Raw genomic sequence first — 24,536 nt, 5'->3', positions numbered from 1 at the left:
TTATTATCCCTCTGTTATACTGACTAATTAGAACTTTGGAGAATTATCGTCCTTTTGCATTAGGGGCATTTCTGTGATAAACCAGCATTCATCTTTATATGTAGAGCTGATGTGATTAGCATATTCAGTCTGATGTATTTTCCTTAAACTTTTCATATTTGCACCTGTTTTATTAAAAAGCCATTGAAAAACAATAGGTATTCTCAAGAAATATTTGAGTGATTAATTTTAATCCTTCATTTAAATCAACATTTACTAAAGACAATTCTAATGCATCTGTTACTTGGCCAGATGAAATTGTGAAAGCAGCCTTTTTCTGTACTCCTCAGGAAACTCAGTAACTCTCTGATGAAATAAGTATATTATCTCTTCAGAAACCCTGGGCAAATGGCTTTACAACTCCATATGTTAGGCTGTGTTCCCCTTCCATGAAATGTAGATACTAATAACTAGGCTTCTTTCACTGCATCCAAAGTCGGAAGGACTGAGTTTTAGCTCCCACCCTTTCTCTTACTTATTCTCTGTCCTTGGGAAGGTCACTCACTTCTCTGATTCTTTAACTTCCCGGTGTGTAAAATGGAAATAACAATTATCTCAGGTGATGCTTTTGAGAATTAGAGTAGATAAATGAATGGATTTGAAATCTTCAAGGTGTTGGTGTCATGCTGTTGATTATGATGGGAATTTGTAAGAACATGCAGCAGTACATAAGCAAGTACACTGTAGACTCTCTCATTCCAGTGTAAAGTGATAAAGACTCTTATCTGTAATAATAACTTACAGACTCCAAGCTTTGGACAGGACTTGAGGTTTTACCCTCTTCCCAGCATAAGCATCCTTCTGTAAACACCCCTGCCAGAGGGATCATCACATCTCTGCTTTGAAGATTATAGATCTCTACTTTGAAGATTGTAGGAGTGTTTAATTTCCTTTTTCTTTTGGCTTTACCACTTCACCTTTCACTAAGAAAGTATTTTCCCTAGCTTCTAATGCTCTTCAATGAAAGAGAGCCTCTCCTCATTCCAAGAAGGCACTTATACCCTCAGATTGCTAAAGCATCAGGGACTTAAATAATTGCTAAATAGTCATGTTTATTGAACCTACACTTAGATTGAAATTCCTCATTGTCTAGTAACGAGATGTCTTCTATTCTGTCGAATGAAGAGTCCCTTTAATCTCGAAAGTGGACCTTTTTGGAGAGCATTCCAAAGTGCCAATCAAGCCAAGTGCCTTACCTTACCTTTGAACTCAATGGGCTGAAAGTGTGTCTGTAATCTCTAGCTTGGGATTACCACTGGGCAAAAGGTGGTAAGAACACTGTGGGTGAATTAAAACCCCAAACTGTTAAGTCTTAGTGAAACCTTTATTGGAGCTATCAAAACAGTCCTATTAATTAGCATTCTAAGTAATCAGGTTGTCCCTTTCCTCTTCTATATCACCTTGTCCCTGGACATGAGCAGGGAGGAGAATAGAGGTTGCTCATCATCAGACTTTCTGCAGACATGTGCAGGGTTGAGGTAAAGATAATATAACAGGACACCCTCTGATTTGAGCTAATGGCCTGGTTCATGATTTGTACTTACAATCTTGCTGTCCACCAAACTAGTGATAACTACACTAAAGGAAAATGAAGCAGTTAACAATAAGCCAATGAGTTAGAAAAAAAGAGATTTGAGGACTAGGTAATTTGTCCCTTAATAATCAAGACTTGATAGAATGGTAGCATTCATAATAACCATCATTTGTGCAAAGTGGAAAATTAAGGGGAAAGGTAAACATGAGCTTAAGCTCCTTCTTCAGTAGTTAAAGGACAAGTTCATTACCTTGATGTTCTGTGATTTTCAAATAGTTGATAAACCCACCATGTTGTGCCTGACCTATAAACACAAAACAACTGAAAATAGTTTTTCTCCAGAAGAGGTGGACTTGGGGTGATATTTTATTTCTGCGTACATGATCAGTGCAAATACCAACCCTCAGTCCTTGGCATTAGATACATATTAGGACTCATAACCAAAGGCACAAGCAGCTCAGATGTGAAGAATCAGGTGGGGAAGGAAGTGGGGAAGACAGATTTGAGGAAGCTCTTAGGAAAATGTCCAGGAGGAAACTACAAAGGTCTCTGTGAGGGGTCACAAATCCAAATGGCAGCAGAGGCCAGGCAGTTAATGTAGGTGAGGGAATTGAGAGAGCGTGAGGCTGTCAGGAGTGGTGGGGACTCTGGCAAACTGGAGAGTATGTGCCCTGTATAATGGAAGCAGCCAGCACTCAGCTCCAGCCAATTGCTGCTAGGTTGGAAAGCTACCCAAGTATTAATAAATCTGATTTCTCAAGAGAAGCTGCTCCAGGTGTGTGTATAATCTTTAAAGCTTCCAATTTTAAAAACCACAGTGCAAGTCAAATGAACACCTTTCCTGGCCTCATAAGATCCATGGGCCTCCAAGTTGTCACAGTGATGCTCAAGAAATATACCTAGGGATGTGGTGGAGGACAATTATTATTTATTTTTCTTGCTTGACCTTGGTCTCCTACCACAGGAGCAAATGAATGGGCTTCAGGAAGCTTAAGAGATCAGTGTCTTTGCATTGATGAAGGGTTTCTATATGCCCTAATAGAAATGATCCAGAAAGAAAAAGGACTCAGAAGGTCAAAGAGAACATAAAGCAAAGTCAGAGTCTGACCAATAGATAGATATGACATGGAAATAAAGAGGAAATGCCCCATCCCTATTTGGGAGAAAAAATTAAAGTATGAGACTGTACCCAAGGAGAATAGACTTGGACCTTACGGAGAAGGGAAAGCAGGACAGCCAACAGACTCATCATGAGGTTTCACGAGAGCCGATAAAGTAGCTTCTCAGGTTGTCTGCTTCAAGCGTGTATCAAAGTAGCATTGGCTAACGTGCATTCCATGGGATGTGAAAAGGAAACTCACAGGAGGACGATCGTCAAATACACTTGGGAAATTCCAGGTTTATTGTATTTCTTTTCTGTATGATATCACAGAGCCTTTAATATAGATTCTAACCTACTGAGACCCTGCAAAAGCAAGATATTTAGTTTCCCAAATTTACGTGACCGTAGAACTCCCCTACCCCAGAGCATCATCTGAAATCAGTATTTTGCTGAATTCACTTCGGTGAAACCCCTGCATTAGAGACCAAAAGGAGTGCACATACTCACATAACCCATAGACTATTTCTCCCTCATGCCTCTGGGTATGGGAAGCAAATAACACATCCAGAAGAATCCTGGTCAGTATTGCTAGTGACTTTGGTGTCTCAGGTAGGAAACTAAGGGACGTGGGTCAGAGGTGATGCTGAAGTCTCTTCCTCAGCCATGAGTCATAATTTTAGAAGAAACAGGCATGTATGGGGAACACAGAGCTGCTCTGTAGCCGATCTGAGAATGACTGTTCTCCTGGACCATGGATCTCGATGCTGGAATGACAGGCCCCTGGCCAGGAATCAGGAGCTTGTCACATAAACCAAGAGGAATATTTTTGGCCAGAGACTTGAGGACCAAACAGGAGCGCTTTCAAATGCGATTTAAAGGGGATAAAGTAGAATGTTCAAATGAAACTCTAAAATCGCAGCCCACGGAGGGGCAGCAGGTGTGAGCTAGAAATAAGAAGCCTGGCAGAGGAGGTGCCAAGCAGTTCTCCCGAGGAACTGGCAGGGAGGAGCAGCGGGGTCACATCCACAGTGGGGACACATTTGCCAATTGCACAGTGAGGGGGCAGAGCAAGCAGGTTGGGTTTCTCAGGGGAGCGGGCATGATCTCCGAGACCATGGAGATTCGTTAGGATCGAACATGCAAGCAGAATGCTATGCTTGTGAGGGTGACAGGTTCACATGATCACAGCCACTGCAGTGGGTGTTAGGAGTGCATACACAAGTATCAGAAGTCACAAACATCAGAGTGGAAGCAAAGCCGAGAGCATATGGATGAGCTTTTCTAAAGGGCAAAATAGAAAGGATTTTGCTGGCAGTGTATATACTACAGTCTTCTCAGGCAGAGTGAGGCTCTGGCTGATGCTTTCCTAGTTAAGATTTTGAAAACTGGCACAGGAAGAAGAAGAAATAGGGATGGGAAGGGGGTATTTATCCAGGCATCTGCCCCATCTAATGAATCGTTGGCTTGCCTTGCTAACAATTTCATGACTTAAAAGGTAGAGGAAGCCAGGAGGGAACTAGTTAGTCCGTATTTAACTCTGACCAGGAGGTGTCCAGCTGGTTGGTGGTATGGAAGGCACAGGAAACTTAGGAAGAAGTAACCAGATCATCATGTAGTTTTATAACAGAAGGAAGAAATACGATGCATACTTACGCTGTGCCCCGACTCACCTCCCTACCTCTGCTATTTCCCACTTCCCTCTGGCACCTCCAGCCCCATTCCAATAAGAACTCTTAGGGTGGTCACCAGGGATTTGAGGGCACAAGAGTCACCATGTCCCTTTCCCAGGAAAGGGTCCTCCAATCCAAATTTGACAAGAAAGGTGTACCACTTATATTTCAAGTTGGAACTCCGAACTCACGAGGCCACAAAGCCAGTTTTATACGTGGCCGTGGAGTTCAGATGTGCCATTATTCGATGGCGTGTCATATGACCCGTTCTCAGTTAGTATTCCCAACAGCCCTGCAAGGTAGATAATATCATCCCGATGCAAGATGAAGCAACGATGGCACAGAGACTAAATGACTTGCCCCAGACTACATGGCAAGTAAGTGACTGACCTGTGGCTTGAACTCAGGCCTTTCTGGCTTCTAACCAAAGCTGCGTCTGTTCTGCCAAGCTGTCTCCCAAAACTAGATACATAATGGGTTAATTGGCTCTTGTAGCTTAGCCTGGGAACCCAATCTCAACATAACATTGTTTCTATGGGGAAATGTGCTCAGAGTGACAAACAACTGGCTTAACCAAGGAACTTTTGTAACCTGACCTATCAGAAATCTGGCACGGCCTCATGTTCAGAAAGGCTGGTTGTGGGAGAGAGAGGGGCGAGCAGGCGCATTCATCGCTTCAGATACTAGGATGCCATTCCAGCGTAGCTTTGTATTTTCAAGGAACTACAGTCTCAAACGCATCTACAGAACAATCACCAGAGTACCCACCACAGAGGGTAGATGGGAGGACCACATGAGGGACCCTTTGGTTTGTAAAACAGCAAGCGCAGTTCTAGCACATGATAAACACTGGGAAAGTGGAGACAGAGATGATTCTCAACAGATGGAGATGATTCTCAAGGCAGAGTTCTGCTGTCTCTCTCAGGGACCCACCTGGCAATCATAGTAGGGTGCGGGGGTGGACCTGTTTCTGGGGCCTTCCTCTGCTCACCTGGATGGTTTCTAGTTTCTGGCCTTAGTTGGTGGGGACCCAGGAAGTGGCCTTCCTCAGCACGAGCTCAGAGGCAAAGTGGCCTGCCTTTTCTAGGTGTTGGGGGCTTATGTTGTAACCAGCCATCCTCGCCCACCTGGGCCTTAACTGTCCTCACCCGGCCTTCAAAGACCAGCTTCCCTTGCTGATGGATGTGTGAATGCTAGTAAAGCATAGTTTGGAGTCAAAAAGGCACACAACAGCTAAGCAATCATTACAGAACCTTAGACACACACATCCCCACCTGCCTTTGCCCCTTTCCCTCCGGGTGCATGATTTCTTTTTGTCCAGGTATTTGACTTTGCTTTCTGAGAGGGCAAGCTTATTTAGAGCCCTCTAGCACCAGCCAAATCAGCCTGAGGGGGATTTTCATTCCACGAATAAATCTTCAAAGGAAGAAAGGATTGCTAAAAGCAGCCAAACTCTGTGCGATTTTTAATATTTTATTTTATTTTTTGGAGGGGGGAAGGGAGCAATGTTCTCTTGGCAAGGACAGATACTGATTGGAAAAACACTCCAGAGACTCAGGCCCCTCAGGAGAGAAAAACCCTAGCTGCCTCACCAGCTGTCGCTCCTGAGGGTCACCCCCAAAGTGGCAGGACCACATGGTGGCATTCACATCACTGTGGCAGATATCAAGTAGGGCTCTGGGGATTCTAGAGACCCCGCTGCGTCAGAGAGGCCATACCTGTGAGCGTGTTCAGTAACAGTATCAGAAAAGCCTCCCTGTCTTGGCCTGGGTGTATGCCTGCGCGCGCGCGCGCACACACACACACACACACACACACACACACACGTGTCCTTGGGTCTGCGCTGGGGGAGGATCAGATCCCAGACTTTGTCAGGCTTCGTGCTGGAGTCCTGCCCTTAGGCAGAGACTTTGTCAGGTGCCAGACAGAAATGGGGAGAGCTTACCAAAGGAAAATATGTCCATACTCCATGGAAACACAATGTCTTGTGTGAAAGAGAAGGGTCTCCGTACAGAAGGGGTAGATGCTCTGGACCCCAGACTCCACTGAAATGGTGGAGAGGCTGCCCAGTGGGTTTGGCCCTTTGTTATGCTAGGACAAGAATGGAGAGAGGAGGCCAATAAGGAGGCCCAGACCAGAGACTCTGTGGAGAAGAATGCCACGGGGCTCTGAGCAACCAGAGAGTTGCAGTCTCTTGGCCGTGCCAGATGTGAACAAAGCCAGCCCACAAACACAACGGAGAATGGTCAGCAGCTTTGCAGTCGTGAGCCCCTGTGCCTCTGGCTGACTTTTCCACTTCTCTCAGATATATCCGGGGCATAGCAACAGAAGCCAGGGCAGGTGGAAAGGTAAGGGACAAACAAGGACTAGAAGTTGGGAGCTGGGCCTTGGATTCGAGCCAGTGGATTACCAAGGACTGGTCTCAGCTTCCTAATCTGTACCATGAGAAGGCTGCTCTGCCTTAGAAGAGAACCGCCATCCAGAGCTGGTATGGACTAGCAGTTCTGCATGTACCCTTTTACCATCACATAGTGCACTATTCTTATTCATTCCTCATCACTCTCCACCATGGGTGCCATATTGAATAAGATTTCTGTCAGCCATAAAGCTGTTTCAAGTAATAATTTGTTTTCCCATTTTTATTATTTGGCAACATCCATTTACTATTCAATCAGTGCCTCTGGTTACCAAGAGGTGACCAATGTAATTGGTTTATTTCCATTCCATGGCAAAAAATTTTAACCCACTGGTGAGCCTGTGCAGTCTTTATTATGAGTAAATGCACAAATACTATTTCACATTAAGAAATGTTGACAGCAACTCATGGACTCCTTTCATACTTTGGAAGATTCCTTGGAACCTGTGATCTTCTGGCTGGGAATCCCCGGACCCCAAAGACCCCTTAAGTGCAAACGATCTGTCATCCGTGATTTTACAGGTAATTTTTTACACATGAAAATGAGTTAAGTGTCTTCAGAGGTTATTAAGAGGATTCCATATTTGTATTATAAAATACATTCCAGGCAAGTTCTTCCTCCTTTGTTGGCCTTTCTGTTTTCTTTAGCTCCTTTCTTGAGCTCTTCCCTCTTTTTTGTTCCCCACATTTCTGCCCACCCCCTCCTAGTCTCCGGTCACCAGTGCTCCAATCTGTTCACCACCCTAGATTTTTCTGAGTGCCATGATCCCCAGTGTGGAAAATAGCCAGCAAATACCTTGCCCCTTGAAGCTGAAATACACTGAGCCAAGACAAATCTGTTGGCAGGAACAGTGGGCACAAGAGTCACACTCAGAGAACAAAAACAGCTATTTATAAAGCCTCCTTCCTGATTGCTGGGGGCTCACTTTCCCTTATACTAGAGGGGCCACTGCCCCCTCTTGGAAAAGATCCTTCCATCCACAGCTCCGTGCCTGAGGGTCATGGAGTACCCATTCCAGTGAGCAGTGAGAACAGGGGACAGCATGCAGGCTGGATTAGATGTGGTGACAAGCTTTCTGATGGGCCAGGGCAGCTGGGTGTGCGGGTGACACAGATGGCCTCTGCAGCACCTGTGAGGTAACGGTCACGGGCCCCTTATAGGACTTAATATCCTGGCCTTAGAACCAAGCCCACCTGCCTCGGCTCCTTTTTTTTTTTTTTTTTTAAACCTTCCTTTGATCTAAACTGTAGTTAACACCATTACTAAACTTGGAATTCAAATAGTGTAAAATGTTAACAGATAAAGTATTCTCGCTATTATTACTAACCTTCATCATTCAATTATAATTCAACTCAAATTGCATTTGCTCTTTCTGTGTGGCTATCCCATCTGCTTGATTTTGCTAGATTATCCTTTGCCTTAGTCACCTGACACTAGTCTACTGTCTTCAGTAGTGGTAGCAATAATGCCACCAGTAACTCAACAGACCCATAAGGGTATTAACTGAAATTATTTGCTTTGTGTTGTAGTTGAGCTGAACCTTATGAAAATTTACAATGAATGTAGTAAAGTAGCCTGTTGACATGGCATAGTTTTCCCTAGGTGTGTTTTTGGCCTTTGGAAAAATTGAACTCATTGCCACCTCTCATAATCAGATTTTACATAAAAACGTGTATTTCTGGCTTCTCTTTAAAAGATGGCAGTTCTGGCAATACTTGGGTCCACACCCCCGCATGGCGACAGCGTGGAACACCTGGGTTCTCTTACCCTATCCCGTGTTGTGTCATCTTGCGTTGTTCAGGGAGCTTGGAGAAACCTTAGAAATCAGCCATTCCAGGCCCTTCGTTATAATGAGGAAACTGAGGCCAGGACATCCTGAGTAAGCCATGGTGTCACGTGCCAGTGTGTATGAGAACTAGGGCGGCAAGGCAGACCTCCTGCCTACAGGCCCAGCACGCCCTCTACCACATCAGTCCGCCCCCTCCACACAACACAGAACACCATCTTGTGGGTAGCATCTGTTTCACAAGACTGACAAAGAAGGCCTGACTGACTGTTTGAGTCATGACCCACTCAGGGAACCTGATTATCAAAGTCCAAACCACAAAGAGGAATACCATCACTTCAAGGGCTCCTATTTCTAGAAATAGCTGTAGTGTCCTCTTTGTAGCCTTCTAAGCCCAAAGAAATGTTTTCATGTTTTCATGACTTCAAAAGTCTATTGCCCTTAAAACTTCCTAGATTATCAGAAAAGGGCCGTCAGAAGCTCATTGCCTTTGCTGGTAAAAATGCCCAGCAGCTAGCTTGGTTTTACTTGTGGATATCCTTGAAAATAGGCTATTCATAGGCTGTCAGGATCATGACTGAATCTAGCTCAAAATTGCTGACAAATACTAAAGAACGGTTTTTAATTAGTCTCATTTCGCCCTTATCTGTCAAATGAAAAGACTCAACTTACCAGTGTGCAATTGATGTTATTTTCTTATAAAACGGGGGGGTGGGGGGGGATTAAGAAAACCCAAAAATAGAATCAACCCACGGTGTCACTGCTGCTGTTTGCCTCTCCTCTATGTGACTGAGAGGCCCCTGAAGCCCAGACAAGGGTTCTTCTGCCTCAAGCACGGGCTCAGCTGGGTAGTTTAGAGCCTGACAGTGAACCCAGGAATTTCTTGGACATGGAAACCAGCCTCAGGATAACTGGTTAAGGATTAGTCATCTCCAGCTAAAAGGTGATTATGAGAAGGAAAGACATGATGAGCCAAAAAAAACTCAGGAAGAGAGATGCAGAAAAAACATTCCAGAAGTCATTAAAAACACGGTTAGCTTCATTTTCTTCAAATATAGTGGCTGCCTGGGGTAGACCCCCACCCCCCACCCTACTCCTGCCCCTACTCTTGCAGCAGTAGGGGAATGAGTCTCCCAGTGATTGCATCTCCTAGCAACAAGAAAGAACAGTTAGTGAGTACTTCCCATGCATTAAACACTGCTTGGTGCTCTATATTTGCCACATGAGCTTCACAACTTTGTTGGGTAGAAAACAGTATTCCCATTTCATACAAGAAACGAAGCTTCAAAGAACTTAAGTCACTCACCTAGCCAGTAAGTGGCAGAACACCAAATGCATGTTCTTGTACAACTGAAGGTGAAACAGACAGAAACTGGTGCCATAACCATCCAACTGACAGTAAGGTGTCTGGGGAGACATCTTCTTTTTTTTTTTTTTTCTTTTTTTTTTTTTTTTAAATTTTTTTTTTTTCAACGTTTATTTATTTTTCGGACAGAGAGAGACAGAGCATGAACGGGGGAGGGGCAGAGAGAGAGGGAGACACAGAATCCGAAACAGGCTCCAGGCTCTGAGCCATCAGCCCAGAGCCTGACGCGGGGCTCGAACTCCCGGACCGCGAGATCGTGACCTGGCTGAAGTCGGACGCTTAACCAACTGCGCCACCCAGGCGCCCCTGGGGAGACATCTTCAAAAGAGAAGGCGGCACACTGGCATTCAGACTCTGGTTGGCAAGGTGGGATAGGGGCTACAGATTGTAGAGTATCACATGCCTACAGGGTTTTACCAAAGGCTTTGGGAAAGTGCTGGTGCTGATCAAGGAAAAGGAGAAAAGGGAAGACGAGGCAAAGGAGAATGCATACATCGATCTGTGAAATTTTTATTGGGAGCAACAGTACCTATTCATAGAGTTCTCCTGAGACCAAAAAGAGATAATATATGTGAAATGCTTAGCAGAGTACAAAATCAAAAGGCCAAAGCCTGGTTCCAGATCAACAAGAAACCCGTCAGCCCTCCATGCTACACAGATCTGCTCTGACAGTGTAGACAGAACCTAAGAATCCTGGTTACTGCTCACCTGGTGTCTTGGTATGCAATGAAAATAGGCTGGGAGTTTGGTTTCCTTCCTGATCTTATGAAGGTGGAGAAAAAGGGGCAACCAGGAACCTGCAGGGAACCCTGCCTCAGATAAGCCTACCGGTGAAATTCTTGGCAACAACACACCAACACATATAAAGAAAAGTTTTGTGTTATGTCACCTGGCTTGAAGCCAAGCTCCACCTCAGGGCCCACCATTAATGGTTGACCTCAATTAGGCAGGGTTCTAGGAGGCACCTTTACCGTTGTCCCAGTAGCAGGCTCTTCCTTTCTCCATCTCTACCCCCATGGCCTCTGCCTTCGTACTTTCAACGATTTTGGTGGCTAGGATTGAGACAACCAAAATAATTTCCCTTTAGATGATCTCAAATGAAGGCTAGTGTCTATTTTTCTGATTAACCAGATAAGTGAGCTTCATTATGAAGAGAGTGTTTTGATTACTGAGAGGACATTGGCAACATTCAGTCAACAAACTTAATGTGGTTAGGGGAGGAGGGCCTTCCATAGACCAAGACCTGTTCTAGATGATATTACATGTCTCCTAAACTGGTTTGCCTTCTAACATTCCCTGTTCCACTCTGCTGGGGATGGTTCAAGGGCACTGCCCCTGCCCCATTTCCGGGTGAGCTGAGAGAAGGAAATGTACAGGGTGTCCAAGGAGCTTGTGGCTTTACTAGGGTCAGTTCTGGTCTCCCTGACTCTCTGAGATTGTGTAGATTCAAAACCAGGAGCTTCGTATGACAGATTCAATTCAAACTCCCCTAGAACTCCCCTGGCCACTGGGAGCTGTGAGGGCCTGACACTCTGCATCAGGCAGTATCTCCTAGGATGGAATGTAACTACTAACACCCCAGGTCCCCAAGTACACGCATTTAACTAGCTGGTGAAGGAGAACCACAGCAATCTATAGGAACACACACCACCACGCCACAGAGTTTGCAAAAGCATGCTATGATACAGGGGCAGGGTAGCGGGGCACAGACAGGGTTGGGTGCCGCTCTGCACTAACTCACTTTGCAACCGTAGACAAGTTATTTATCTTCCCCGGATCTTAATTTCCTTACTTGTAGCAATAGTATCTACCCCACAGGGTTCTTCAGAGACTTGAAAGAGATGGCATATGTAAAATGTTTAGCGGCCATGGGTATAGGCCATGGGAATGGAATGTATTCACTTCTAACTAAACCGTGCCTGAGTTAAAAAAGAAGTAAAAGCTCTTAAATTTTGGACACATAGTCTTCTGTGTTTAAGTGTTCAAATGTTAGTGTCTCGGTGAAGCTATTCAAAGAATGTAAGCTCTGTGAGGCCAGAGACCCTTACTCATCACTTACCTCCAAAGCTTACACAGTGCCTCACCCATAGTATGGCTCAACAGATGTTCTATGGATGGATGCATGGATAGATAGGCCAAAACACAAAAGTGCTGTCCTTCAATTGCAAACGGGGCTGCCACCGGAGAATTGATTTCCTCCGTCCCTCTCTCAGTGAATGGCACCTGCCATCTCATGCTAAGGTAAAAATCTGGACTTCACTGTGACCATTCTTTCTCATTCACTCTTCACAACCAATCAGCTCTGTCAGTTCTACCTCCTAAATTTTAGCTAGTGAATGCACTCTCTTCTCCATAACTCTACTGTCACTGCCTTTGTTCCTTGGCCTTCCCAATTCTGTTCTGTTCTACACCACCTGAAAACTACTCTCTAGGCCTCCAGTCTGTACCCAGCCCTTTTAAGCCACTCTCCACACTTGGGACAGAGTGATTTTTAAAAAGCACAGATTTGATCAGGTCATTACTGCCACCCCGCACCCCCAAACCCTCGCCAGCAGCCTCACTTAAGGATGTTCCATGACACACTGTAGACTTAAAGATAAAGCCCGAACACCTAAGCATGGCATTCTCAGCTTTCACAAATGTGCTCCTGTCTGCCTCTCTAGCCTTACCTGGCCAATCACCAACCCACCCACCTTGGGCTCCAGGGCATCTGTAGCAAGTTTATGTTCTCTCTTGCCCTGTGCCATTGCCTGGGCTTCTTCCTCTTCCTGGAGTGCTCTTCCTCCACCTTCCCTGTTCTCTTCCACATTCTTCAGAACTCAACCTTGCCATCACGCCCCTGGATTGCTTTCTCTGATTGCCCCTGGCCCAAGAATTGGATGTCCGTCTTCCTAGGTACTCCCAGTGCTTAGGGCTTAGCCCACAACTGTGTGAGCTTTTTCCCTGTCTGTCCTTCCCAGGTACCTGGCTCACCTAAAACACTCATAGTGCAGTGTTTTATCTTCAGTGTACCTAGTACACCCCCATCTAGTTCTGGCATAATGACTTTCTTTTTTTTTTTTTTTTAAATCCCTGCTTTCATGAAGCTTATATTCTCTCTCTCTCTCTGTTTTTTTTAATGTTTATCTGTTTTGAGAGAGAGCGAGAGCCAGTGGGGGAGGGGAAGAAAGGGAGGGAGACAGAGAATCCCAAGCAGGCTACACACCATCGGCACAGAGCCTGATCCAGGGCTCGAACTCACGAACCATGAGATCATGACCTGAGCAGAAATCAAGAGTTGGATGCTTACCCAACTGAGCCACCCAGGTGCCCCGGCACAATGAATTTCTCGAATTGATAAATATTTTGTCACACCATTCACTTTCTCAGAAGCATATTCATAATCAACATCACGTCTTTGGATGTTCTGGGACCAGGCAAGATAAGTAGCCAAGGATTAGAGTATGGTCTCTAACTCCAGAAAAATCTATCAGAATAAACATGTGGAGAACATGTTTATAACTAAACGTCAAGACATGATCCAACAAATATGATCACACATTTTTTTGTCCTAGAAAAATTTGCACATATAATATCTACAGCCACCCAATCTGATCTGTCATTTTTGCCCTACTATGTTATCCAAACATGCCAACTCAAGACACTGAATTAATAGCCAGTATGTAAGCGACTAACGTTCTTGGTGAGCTTGCTATGCAGTAAGCATTATGTGAAGTGCTTTGCAATCACTTGCAAAGTGATTTAATCTTCTCACCCTCTGAAGCACATCTTTTTATTATCGCCATCTTACAGATGAGGAAACTAAGGCGTAACACTTGCCAAAGATTACACAGGCAGCAATGGACATCTTACCAGCAGGAGATGAGTAGTCTATTTGATCCTCTCAGTCATTCTGCTACACTGACCTAACCATGACCTCTTAACCTTATTAGATTATCAGAAGAGCCACTTCTGGGCAAAAATAGCTGGTGGCTTCCGGAAATTTTTATTAAAACTCTAAATCTCCTGGCAATAACTTTCAAAAGTCATGATTCAGACCAGAAGTGATATTTGAAAATGGAATCACAATGCAGGTCTCTTGGCTACAGAGATGCTTTCGCTGCTGGAGAGGAATGCTCAACCTTGACATTTATGACAATCTGTGTTTTTCCTGTCATGGGGCTTTCGCCATCATTGTCTATTGAAAGGCACTGGCCCTCATTTAATCCTCCCTGAAGAATCCTGTCAGGCTTAATCCGTCTGTCCTGTTCCTTGATTGCCATTTCATTGAGATCTAGAGGAATGTGTCTTAAAGTCCTGACAGCTGACTACCTACATAATGATCCCCTGGCCACTCATAAAAATGCATATTCCTGGGCCCCATATCTATCGCATAGAGTCTCTGCAGATAGAAGCCCAAGAAGCAGCATTTTAATTGCATTCTCCAGGCAATTCTTACGAATACCAATGTTTCAGAACCACAAATGTGGTCTCCGCATCCTCACAGCTCCAAGTGTGCTCCCTGGACCAGCACCAGCAGCTTGCTAGAAAACACAAAATTCTTAGGCCCCAGTCCTGAACAACTGAATCAGAAGTTGCATTTTAATGAAGGTGATTTGTATTCACATTACTGTGCATACAGAGAACCAGCGATCTAGAACAGTGTTTCCCAATATTTTTTATTCCGTGGCACGCGTGGAAAACAAAAGCACTTGGTTAGCATACAGATGAGAATGCCCAGTACGACAGTGGGGACTCAGCTCCAACTTGGCCACCCCGAAGACTGAGGGGATCGATACTCCAGGCATGCCTGATTACAGCACACTAGTTGAGTAGCACTGGTCTACTTACAAGTATACCCAAATCTGTTGACTTTCTACATTAGGTGTAACTCCCTAAATCTTGCCTATTCTTATTTCCCTCGTTACTTATCATTTCTTTTCAAGCACAGGTAGAGTCAGAAAGGCTCCGTCAACTAGGTCTTAGGAATCATCATACAATGGAAGAACACAGTTGCATCTTCACATTCCAGGCAGACTCTTCGAGAAATGCAGAGATAAAAAGTTGTCTGTTATTCTGAAGAGTCATCTGCTATGCCCCAAGGAATACGAGGAAGAAATAAGAGCCTTCTGCCCTTCAACGAATGCTCTTTTCCTCTTAGTTCACAAATCTGAGGATAGAGGATCACCAGCACACAAGGTGGCTTCCTCTTTCCAGAAGAATGTGCCAAGAAAAATGTGATTTTGTTTAATCCTTCCCTGGCCAAATCTGCCATCTTATAAACGGGACAGGTGTCCCTTCTCTTAGCTAGCCCCTGATAATGGGATGACAGTTGGGAGGGAGGGAATGGAAATAGAATACCTTCAGACACACTACTTGCTGAGACGATCTGATCAAAATGATCAAGTGTCCGGACACACCATCTGACTTCGCAAAGCCCCCAGCTACGTGGGAATCCCTTTCCTTCCCCCACTAAAGAAGATGTTGAAAAACTGTAAAGCTCTAAATGTTGAGCTCTTACTTTGAAGCAAATGACAAGATCTACCCCTAAATGAAATATTGTCCTAACCTAAGCAAATACAATTGAGGAAGAGGTGGTGGGGGGAGAACTCTTGCTCCCAAACAACTCCATTTTTTTCTTCTCTTCTCACTTTATCTGCAAATCTGTGTCTAATTCTCTCCATTCTGCTTCCCTCAGTCAGAGCATGGACAAAGTAGCACATGTGTTGGTGGGTTTAGTGTGGGACTATCTCTTCTCTGTGCCAAGACTGAATATACCTCAAGTCTCAAAAGTCTGTCTGATCTTCCCTTCCTACCCCAGCTATACCCAAGAGAGGGCTCTACCTGCAGTCCCTCTGCATTAGCAGTAGAGAGGACCATGATCAGAGAATGGTGTCACTTGTCGCCTCTGGTTGATTTTCATAGAACCTTCCCTTGATCCAGATCCAGAGGCAAACACACCTTTCTCCTGCTCTGACCAGGAAGTTCAAAGCAGTTGGTGGTTCAGCCGAGTAGCCATGATGTCTATGAAATGAACGGGTTTTTCTCTAAGTTCTTTGCCGGAACGGTTGGTGAAAAATCTCTATCCCCATCATCTGATCAACAAGTGCTAAAAACACAGGAGTGGGGAAAGCTGAGGGCTTGGGCCTCCCAGCCCCAGCAGCATAGCCGTGTCGCATGACCGCTTCAAACACATGATACTGAGTCAGCTCTCTGCTTCGTGGCGCAGGATGAAGAACAAACTGTGGTACTTTGAATTTGGCACCTCTGAGACCTTTGCGGCCACCTGCAAGAAGCTGCATGACCACATAGAGTTGGAGGTGAGTCCTCAGGTGGGAATAAGCCTTCTCCGGACCTTAGTTCTGCTCCTGAACTGTCACACACACCCTCAGGACATATCCCCTGGGTCCTGAACAGGTGACCCAGAGTGGAGTCCACTTGTCATATCTCCATCCTATTCCCAAACACCGCTACACCCTCGCTCAGGGTTCCAACCACCGGACCTGCCCTTTTGGGCCCATCCAGAGAACCTTGGGGCTCTGGGGCCTAGAGGTCCATTCCCTTCCTCAGCCCTGCCCCCACTGTGGCCTTGCAGTTGCCCCTTCGCAGAGAGGCGAACACTCAGTTGTCGCCAGCACAGAAAGGCAAGCTGCTGGTGGGGAGAGGCAATGTCCCAAAGCTGGTCAAAGCCTGGGAGCAGACACCCCCAGCTCGCTCCGCCCCCACTGTCACAGCTGCTTCAAGGAGCCGACTTCAGAGGTACCCCGGGTCAGCTTCGTGGGCATGCAAACTGTGCAGCTGCTCAGAAGAGCCCTCAGCTCAATGCTCTTCTGTCACCATCTTGAAATTCTTGAAAACTTTTTAACAAAGGGCCCTGCCTTTTCATTGTGAACCGGGCCCCTCAAATTACGTAGCTGATCCTGTTGCTAACTCTTCTAGCACTTTTAGCAGCCTGCCTCACACAGTTTGCCTGAGGTTCCCCCCCTCCCCCCCCCCCCCCCCCGCCCCCGTTGGTAAGCTGCCTGCCTCCCACCCGCTCACCCTACTCCTGCTGGGTTCCCCTCAGAAGTCTCTTCACCACTGTGAGAGGGCTTCGTTGGTCTCCGGCCACCTGAAAGGCCAAAGGTCTGTGCACAGCAGCTTGCCTCTGCTCTGCGGGTCCTCGGGCCGTTGGTTCCCTTGCCCATGGTTCTCAGCTACCACACCATCTTCCCGTGGGATTCATGCCTGTCGCCTTGTTTTCACTTGAGAAAAACAAATGAAAGAGGCAGCCAAAGAGTTCAGCCAGGGTGGGCTCGCCCTGGCCCACCAGCTTTGTCCCTAAGCCTGAATTAGCAGTCAAGTTGGGCCTGGGCACCGCTTTGAGGAGGAGCATTTGGCCTAAAGCAGTGTGGGAAAGCCCCACCATTCCCTGCAGAAGGCAGCCTGTGCGCGCAGGGAGTTTTCACAAACAAAACACAAAGCCAGAGATTCTGTGCTTCTATTTGACTCATCTGCCTGCCTCTCCCCTCCGTTGCCGGGTTACCAATCCCAGAGTGGGAGGATCTGGTCAGGGCTAATCCCTAGAACTTTTGGCCAGCTCAGGGCTCAGTTGGAGGGCAGAAAGGCCCAGGAGCCAGGGCTCTGTGTCCCCAGGTGGGACCAGCTACACCTGGGAGAGGCTGAGGAGCTAGCCCACCTCTCTGAATCCACTGCCTGGGAGAGAGCTGCAGAGAAGGAGGGCAGGGCTGGGCTCGGAGCCTGAGCCCGGCCAACAGAAATGTATGTGCATTTCTCCCGTTGGCATGATCGCCTGGTGGGGTCTCTTTAAATATACCCCGAGTGAGGGACAGCCCCAGCCTAACCACTGCCAGCTGCAGGCACACAGCAACTGCTTGTTCTCCCTGCAGCTGGCCTTGAAACTGTGCCCAGAATAGAGCAGCTCGGCTCCCCTGCCTGTGCAGCTCGCCCTCCCGGCTGCTGGTTCCCTCTGGGGCCAAGACACAACAAGGGCTCCTCCTCAACCACATGGGGGGCTAGTGGCCTCCCTGCAAAAGATGCTGGTGACCTCTGGAGGGGGTGGGATAGTTCATGCTGTGGGTTGTTGGGGACTTTGGGGAGCATTTCCTGTTTTCCTTATCTACCCATAATGAGTCTTTTTAGTATTTATTCATGAGGGGAATGGGGGGGAGGGGTCTTGTGACAGGCGGCTTCTAACACCCGCAGGATTGGGGCCGGCACCTTTTTTTGCATCCAGAGAGCAGTGGGTAGACTTGTGATCCAGAGGGGGACAGAGAGACAGAAGGGAGCAAGGCATGTGAGTGACGGGTTGCAGGGCACCAGAGGTAGCTATGAGAGCATCAGGAGCCTCAGGCAGAGCAGTAAGAGAAGCTGGTTAAGTGACCTGCTAAATGTGGCCGCTACACACAACAGCCCGGGCCCACGAGGACCAGCACACTCATCAGTTGAAGGTCAGTGGTCCCAAGAATAACTCCACACAGGTGTTTATACTACACGTCACCACTTTCAAACCCCTAGCTCAGCTTTTATTGCATTGTCCCACAGCAACCCTATGAGCTGCGTAGGTCGGGTATTATTATCCCCATTTCATGGAAAAGCAAGTTGAGGCCCGGAAGTTTAGGAGGGTAAAAAGAAAAGAAGAGAAAAGTGCAAAGGGGAGAGGAAAAGGTCACATGCTTCGGCTGCCTACCGTAATGTGTCCTCGTTTGACACAACCCAGTGAGGCAAATATCATCACATTTTTTTAAATGTTTATATATTTATTTTTGAGGGAGAGCACAAGAAGGGAAGGGCCAGACAGTGGGAGACACAGAATCTAAAGCAGGCTCCAGGCTCTGAGCTGTCAGCACAGAGCTCAACACGGGGCTCAAACTCAACAAACTGTGAGATCGTGACCTGAGCCGAAGTCGAACACTTAACCAATTGAGCCACCCAGGTGCCCCTCGTCACATTTTTTAAATAAAGAAACCGAAGCTCAGATACATCAAGTAACTTGACTAAGATTCTATTGCTGGAAACTTGTGAGAGCGAAGATTCGAGGTCTCCTGGAATGAGTTTTGTTTGAACCCAATAGAGATTTACCTTAAAAGTGCTAGAAACTCAGTGAATGCTTCAGCACGGACACACAGGTTTTTCCTCCTTTGTTGAATGTGGGCCCATTTGGTTCTGTCTCTGCTGAGGCAGCCAGGTGGGTCTGCTGAGAAATGCTTAAAAGAACGGAAGACACAGTCCTAACCTCATTTGAGAAAGGAATCAGTTCATGCTGGACCATAGGAGTCAGAGTTATGCCTTAAAGTTTGCAGAACGCTTTCCCATGCGGCGTCTCATTTTATTTTGATCCATCAAACATTGAGGGCAAATATTCACATCTTTACTTTATGGGTCAGGAAGCTGAGGCTGAGAGGGTCAGTAACTTGAGAGCACAAACTGCTAAGGGGTTGAGGGGAACAGATAGTAAAGTCTATGTAGTTGCTGTGTGTGTGTGTGTGTGTGTGTGTGTGTGTGTATGTGTGTGTGTGAGAGAGAGAGAGAGAGAGAGACAGAGAGAGAGACAGAGAGAGAGAGAGACAGAGAGAGACACGCTGGTAAAAATCAGGGTGGTAAAACTCGAAAGCTAACCTGAGATTACACAGGAAAGGTCTCCATTAAAAGTCTCTCACAGGAAACACCACCTGTTTCTCTGAGGCTAATGGCTTGTTGACAAGGACTAGGAGACTTGGTTGCTTCTCAGAAAGCTTACAGCCCAGTCGACAGAACACACAACAGCTGGTTAATATAGTATACTCACTTGACTAGTGCTAAGGAAATTAGACCCAGGGGTCCTGGGGAACCGCATGAGGCAGATCACTCTAGATGCTGTTTTGAGCCGCTCAGAGACTCAGGCAGGGGAGAAGGTAACGCTAGATCTCCTGCTCAGCCGCGGACACTCGGCCAGGGCGGGTGTAGTGAAAGGCGCCTGGCCCAGACAAGACCAGGAGGTTAGCCCAGCTCTGTAATTAGGTGGAGTAACTTGCTGAACAGTGTGTCTGGGCCTCAGTATTCTTATCTATAAAATGGGGGGGAAGGGGTTAGGCTACTTCCCAAGGCTGTTATCCAGATTAAAGTTTTCATGATTGTTGTTGTTTTTTTAAACTAGCAGTGGAACTAACTGCCTCACAGAATCTGCAAAGCAGCCCTAAGTCGCAGGTGTCATCACCTTTCCAGAGTAGGGGATTGAAGCTGAGAGAAGGCAAGGAGCTCCCTTGAGGTCTACAGCCTATGTATGGTCAGATCAGGCTTCAAATCCAGATTTGCCCAAGACCCAGGACTTTCAAGGCAGTCCTGGCACTTCAGTTTAGAACCCAGATTCTCAACTAGGTATGGGGCATGTGTGATCTCTTTTTATTTATACGCTTTTATTTATTTTAACAGTTCAGATAGCCTTTAAAGTAGGCATGAGATTTTTACCTTTATGAAAAAAAGAAGATAACAAATATTGCAAATGCTCGCTCTAAATGCTTCCTTTCTGGCAACTATGAACGCTAGTGTTGTTCCTGGAAAATGGGTGCTCCGTAAATTGTGGTTGACGCTAATTAAGAAGCCAGCGTGTCACCCACATGACTGTCATCATCCCTGGTCTCAGGCTTCTCTCGGGGTCTCTTAGTCTCTGACTTCTCTTCCCTCCCAAAGCTGCCATTAAGGTTCATTTTCACCTGATTTCACCTGAATAAACAGATAGGGGCTGGGGTGAGGGAGGGACCCAGTGAGTCACCTCCCCCACCCCAGGCCCAGAATAGCTTTGGAAAAAGGTTCTTAGACATGATCATAGCTAGGTGGAGCCAACCAGGCAGGCTTCAACTCGAGCACTTATTTTACATGCTGTGGAAATTTTTCATTTTCCTGGCTAAAAATAAGAACTTCCAAAATTCCTTGATATTTTATCTACTTTAAAACAATGTTCACAAGGGAAGGCTAGCTGGCTCCACTAATATGAATTTCTGCATGGGGAAAAGTGAATCCAAATTTGGAAGCTGCTCAAAAAAAATGTTATCCAGTATATTTTGGGAATCCGCACATCAGGTTCCCCCTCCTCCCCCCGCCCCGCCACAACGTTTAATTGAGGATTTTTTTTAATGCAACAAAGTCTTGAGAACGATATATCAAATACTCCCATTTCCCCCCCCCACTTAGATATATTTGTCAGTATTTTGTTTTATTCCCTTCAAGTATGTTTTTTTTTTTTTTTCAACGTTTATTTATTTTTGGGACAGAGAGAGACAGAGCATGAACGGGGGAGGGGCAGAGAGAGAGGGAGACACAGAATCGGAAACAGGCTCCAGGCTCTGAGCCATCAGCCCAGAGCCCGACGCGGGGCTCGAACTCACGGACCGCGAGATCGTGACCTGGCTGAAGTCGGACGCTTAACCGACTGCGCCACCCAGGCGCCCCAAGTATGTTTTAATCAAAGGAATAAAATATTACAGATAGAACTCAGTTCCCCCGCAATCCTTTTGTGCCCCACAACTTGCCTTTTTCATGCACCATGATGTTCCTGAGATCTCTCCATGCTGATGCTGATAGAGCTAGTTTGCTACTTTTACCTGTTCTGTGGCAACCATACCCCATCCCACCCCACCCCCTCATCGCCCCTGCCCCCAGATATGGGGAGGAGGAGCAGAAATGGGAACCGTAGCCGCTGCCATGGAAATGCAAGTGGTGACCATTTGACAGAGGGGTTTAGCAATATACACTCAACTGAAAGCACATTTGTAGATCGCGTGACCCAGGAACCCAGACCTAGAGAATTTCCTGCACGTGAGCTCACAAGAGGCTAAGCAAGCATGGAGGCGCAGTGCAGCATTTCGTTATTACAACAAAATGGAACCCACCCAAGTGACTGTTCTTCTAACACTTTGAAAAGACAGTGTGAGTGGAAGTACTAAATGCCACTGAATTATACACTTCAAAATGGTTAATTCTGTCTTATGCGAATTTCATCTCAAGTTTTGAACATTTAATTTTACAAAAGGGAGTGTGCTGGGCACTGTGGTAGGGATAGCTGATCCTCATCATGGTATGGGCTTTGTCTATGAGAATCCTAAATTCTAAAACTAACATTTGGCAAGCCATGTACACGTAAAGGAGTTAATAAATGATGCATCAGGTTATTTTAGGATTGGGCAGATACCTTTAGCTACTCCAATCCATTCAAGGGCCATTATTTTTCAAAAGAGTGAAATCAAGAACTTTACAGGTTAAGTAGCTTGGCCAAGCTCACCCGGGCCAGTTAGGTGGCACAAGTTTTGACTGGGGGCATTCTTACTCTGCCTCAGTATCCACCTACAATATCGAAGGCTCTTAAATGAGAGGGAAGAAATCTACAAGCACTGTGGCCTCTTCTGGCATTGAAACCTTCTCAGTCTGGGCGAGTAGAGCCCTTCAGAGCTTGGAGTAGTGAAGGTGGGAACTGGCCAAACGCTCAGCCCATCGAACCAGCTGTAAATCCAAGGGAGATGAAATGAAAACATGCTCCCAGGGAAAGGAGAGGTGAGAAGAGCATTCAAATGGATTTCGAATTCCTGGAAAATAAACAGGTGGCAACCTGATTACGCATTAAGCCTTAGAGTCAAAGGACGGCTGCAGTGGGCCTTAGCGAGACATCCTCCTTCTAGTCTGTTCCCTTCCTTGGTCAAGGCCAGTGGCTCCATCACTCCAGCACCATCCTCACAGTGAGACCATCCAAGGCAGCTCTGACCACCTCGCATTGCTTCCTGACCATCACCCTGTCCTCAACACTGCTGGTGTCCCTACCTCAGTTCCTTCCTGCTCCCTCCTGCTACAGGGGCAACTCTTCTCCTGATTGTAAAAGCAACCCAAATGCATGGTAGAACTTTAAACTATAGAGGGGCAGAAAAGAAAAGCAGCCCACAATCTCAGCAGTCAGTTCAGCACTGTTATACTGCAGGCCATGTTTTAACCTTGTAGTAATATTAGCTCTCGTTTCTTTAAAATCAGGATTCTTGGGGCGCCTGGGTGGCGCAGTCGGTTAAGCGTCCGACTTCAGCCAGGTCACGATCTCGCGGTCCGTGAGTTCGAGCCCCGCGTCGGGCTCTGGGCTGATGGCTCAGAGCCTGGAGCCTGTTTCCGATTCTGTGTCTCCCTCTCTCTCTGCCCCTCCCCCGTTCGTGCTCTGTCTCTCTCTGTCCCAAAAATAAATAAACGTTGAAAAAAAAAAATTTAAAATCAGGATTCTAGGGGCACTGGAGTGGCTCAGTAGGTTAAGCGTCCGACTTCGGCTCAGGTCATGATCTCGCAGTTCGTGGGTTTGAGCCCCATGTCAGGCTGTGTGCTGACAGCTCAGAGCCTGGAGCCTGCTTGGGATTCTGTGTCTTCCTCTCTCTGCCCCTCCTCCTCTTGCGCACTCTCTCTCAAAAATAAGTAAACATTAAAAAGATTTTTTTAAATCAGGATTCTAGAACGACCTCTATGTTTTTTGATTCCTTACATCTTTACCCATTTTTCAACACAGCTCCATCCTCCCTCTCCGCCTCTTTCAGCCATGTGCTGGCCACAGGTTTCCTTCACTGATCCTTAAAATCTCTCAGCCGAATAAGAAGAAATGATTTCTGTCAGTTTTTTCTTACAGAATCCCACTGTTTGCTTGCAGTTTCAGCCACATAACTTTTTCCCTCTCTTAAACAACCCCTCTTTTTCATCTCCCACAAATGTGTACCCTATATTTCACTCCAAGCCTCCATTCATCCATATGCTTTTATTCTCTTGTTCTTTTCCATTTCCTTTGTTCTTTTTGAATTGCTTTGATTTTCTTTGTCTGCAGACTCCTGGCTACACATACTTTGTGTCTTCCAAGGACCTTGGGATAACTTTTAAGGATGAATTCTCATGTGCGTATTTTCACAAAGCGGTGGGAGATACAAGGCATGGTGGCTAGATGAGGCCCTCAGCAGTCTCAGATGACCCGGGTTGGGGTCAGGTAGCAGTATGTCAGGTCAGGAGGCACCCCCGCGACAGGTTCCTGGAAGATGGCTGTGCTAACCTCTGCCCCGGTGAGCTTAATTTTTCCACCACCAAGGTCCCTTAGTGAAAGAATAACTTCCCTAAGCCATATCTACAAACACATGCATCATCTAAGTAATGATCAACTGTGAGCTTCTATCAGTGGGATATGTGTCATTTCTCTTAGACTTTTTAGACTATTGAAAAGAATCATCATCTTCTCCACACTCAGGAGATTCAACAACCTCGGGGAACAGAAGCATTCCAGTCTTTTCCTGCTTCTACAACTGGGTTATGTGATGGGGACTATTACAGAGAATATCGCAACAGACAGAGAATATACAAGTATGACTTGTTGGCCCTTATCTGTCTTAGGGAGGTCATAAATTGGCTGATCCTGGTCTTCTACAGAAGAGGAATTAAGAAGGTAGAAGAAGTGACTCTTTCTGGAAGGGTATATAATCTAACAAAGGATCAGATACATACCATGTGCACACATACATGTTATATCTCAAGTCCATTAGGATCAACAATCATTTACCCTTGCAACGAGCTCCATCCTGGCATCTTCATACACACCTTATTTAATCCTTAAAACAACTCTGCACGTTGTATATAATTGCCATTATTTATGCAAGGAAACTGAGT

The 24,536-nt window shown here is 46.1% G+C and overlaps 1 protein-coding gene across 4 annotated transcripts in view; it reads left to right on the top strand.

Annotated features, from left to right (window-relative positions):
• Positions 1 to 24,536, top strand: part of DGKG (diacylglycerol kinase gamma) — a 202,419-nt gene that overhangs the window by 130,530 nt on the left and 47,353 nt on the right. For all 4 annotated transcript variants that reach the window (XM_030329775.1, XM_030329772.1, XM_030329774.1 and 1 more), the window contains one exon: positions 16,123 to 16,213. In XM_030329775.1, the coding sequence (XP_030185635.1) occupies positions 16,123 to 16,213 (91 nt within the window). The remainder of the gene's footprint in view (positions 1 to 16,122; positions 16,214 to 24,536) is intronic.

The sequence above is a fragment of the Lynx canadensis genome, chromosome C2 (assembly GCF_007474595.2).
Source record: "Lynx canadensis isolate LIC74 chromosome C2, mLynCan4.pri.v2, whole genome shotgun sequence".
Classification (NCBI taxonomy): Eukaryota; Metazoa; Chordata; class Mammalia; order Carnivora; family Felidae; genus Lynx; species Lynx canadensis.
The sequence above is the reverse complement of the archived record's forward strand: the minus strand, read 5'-3'. Positions and strand labels throughout refer to the sequence as shown.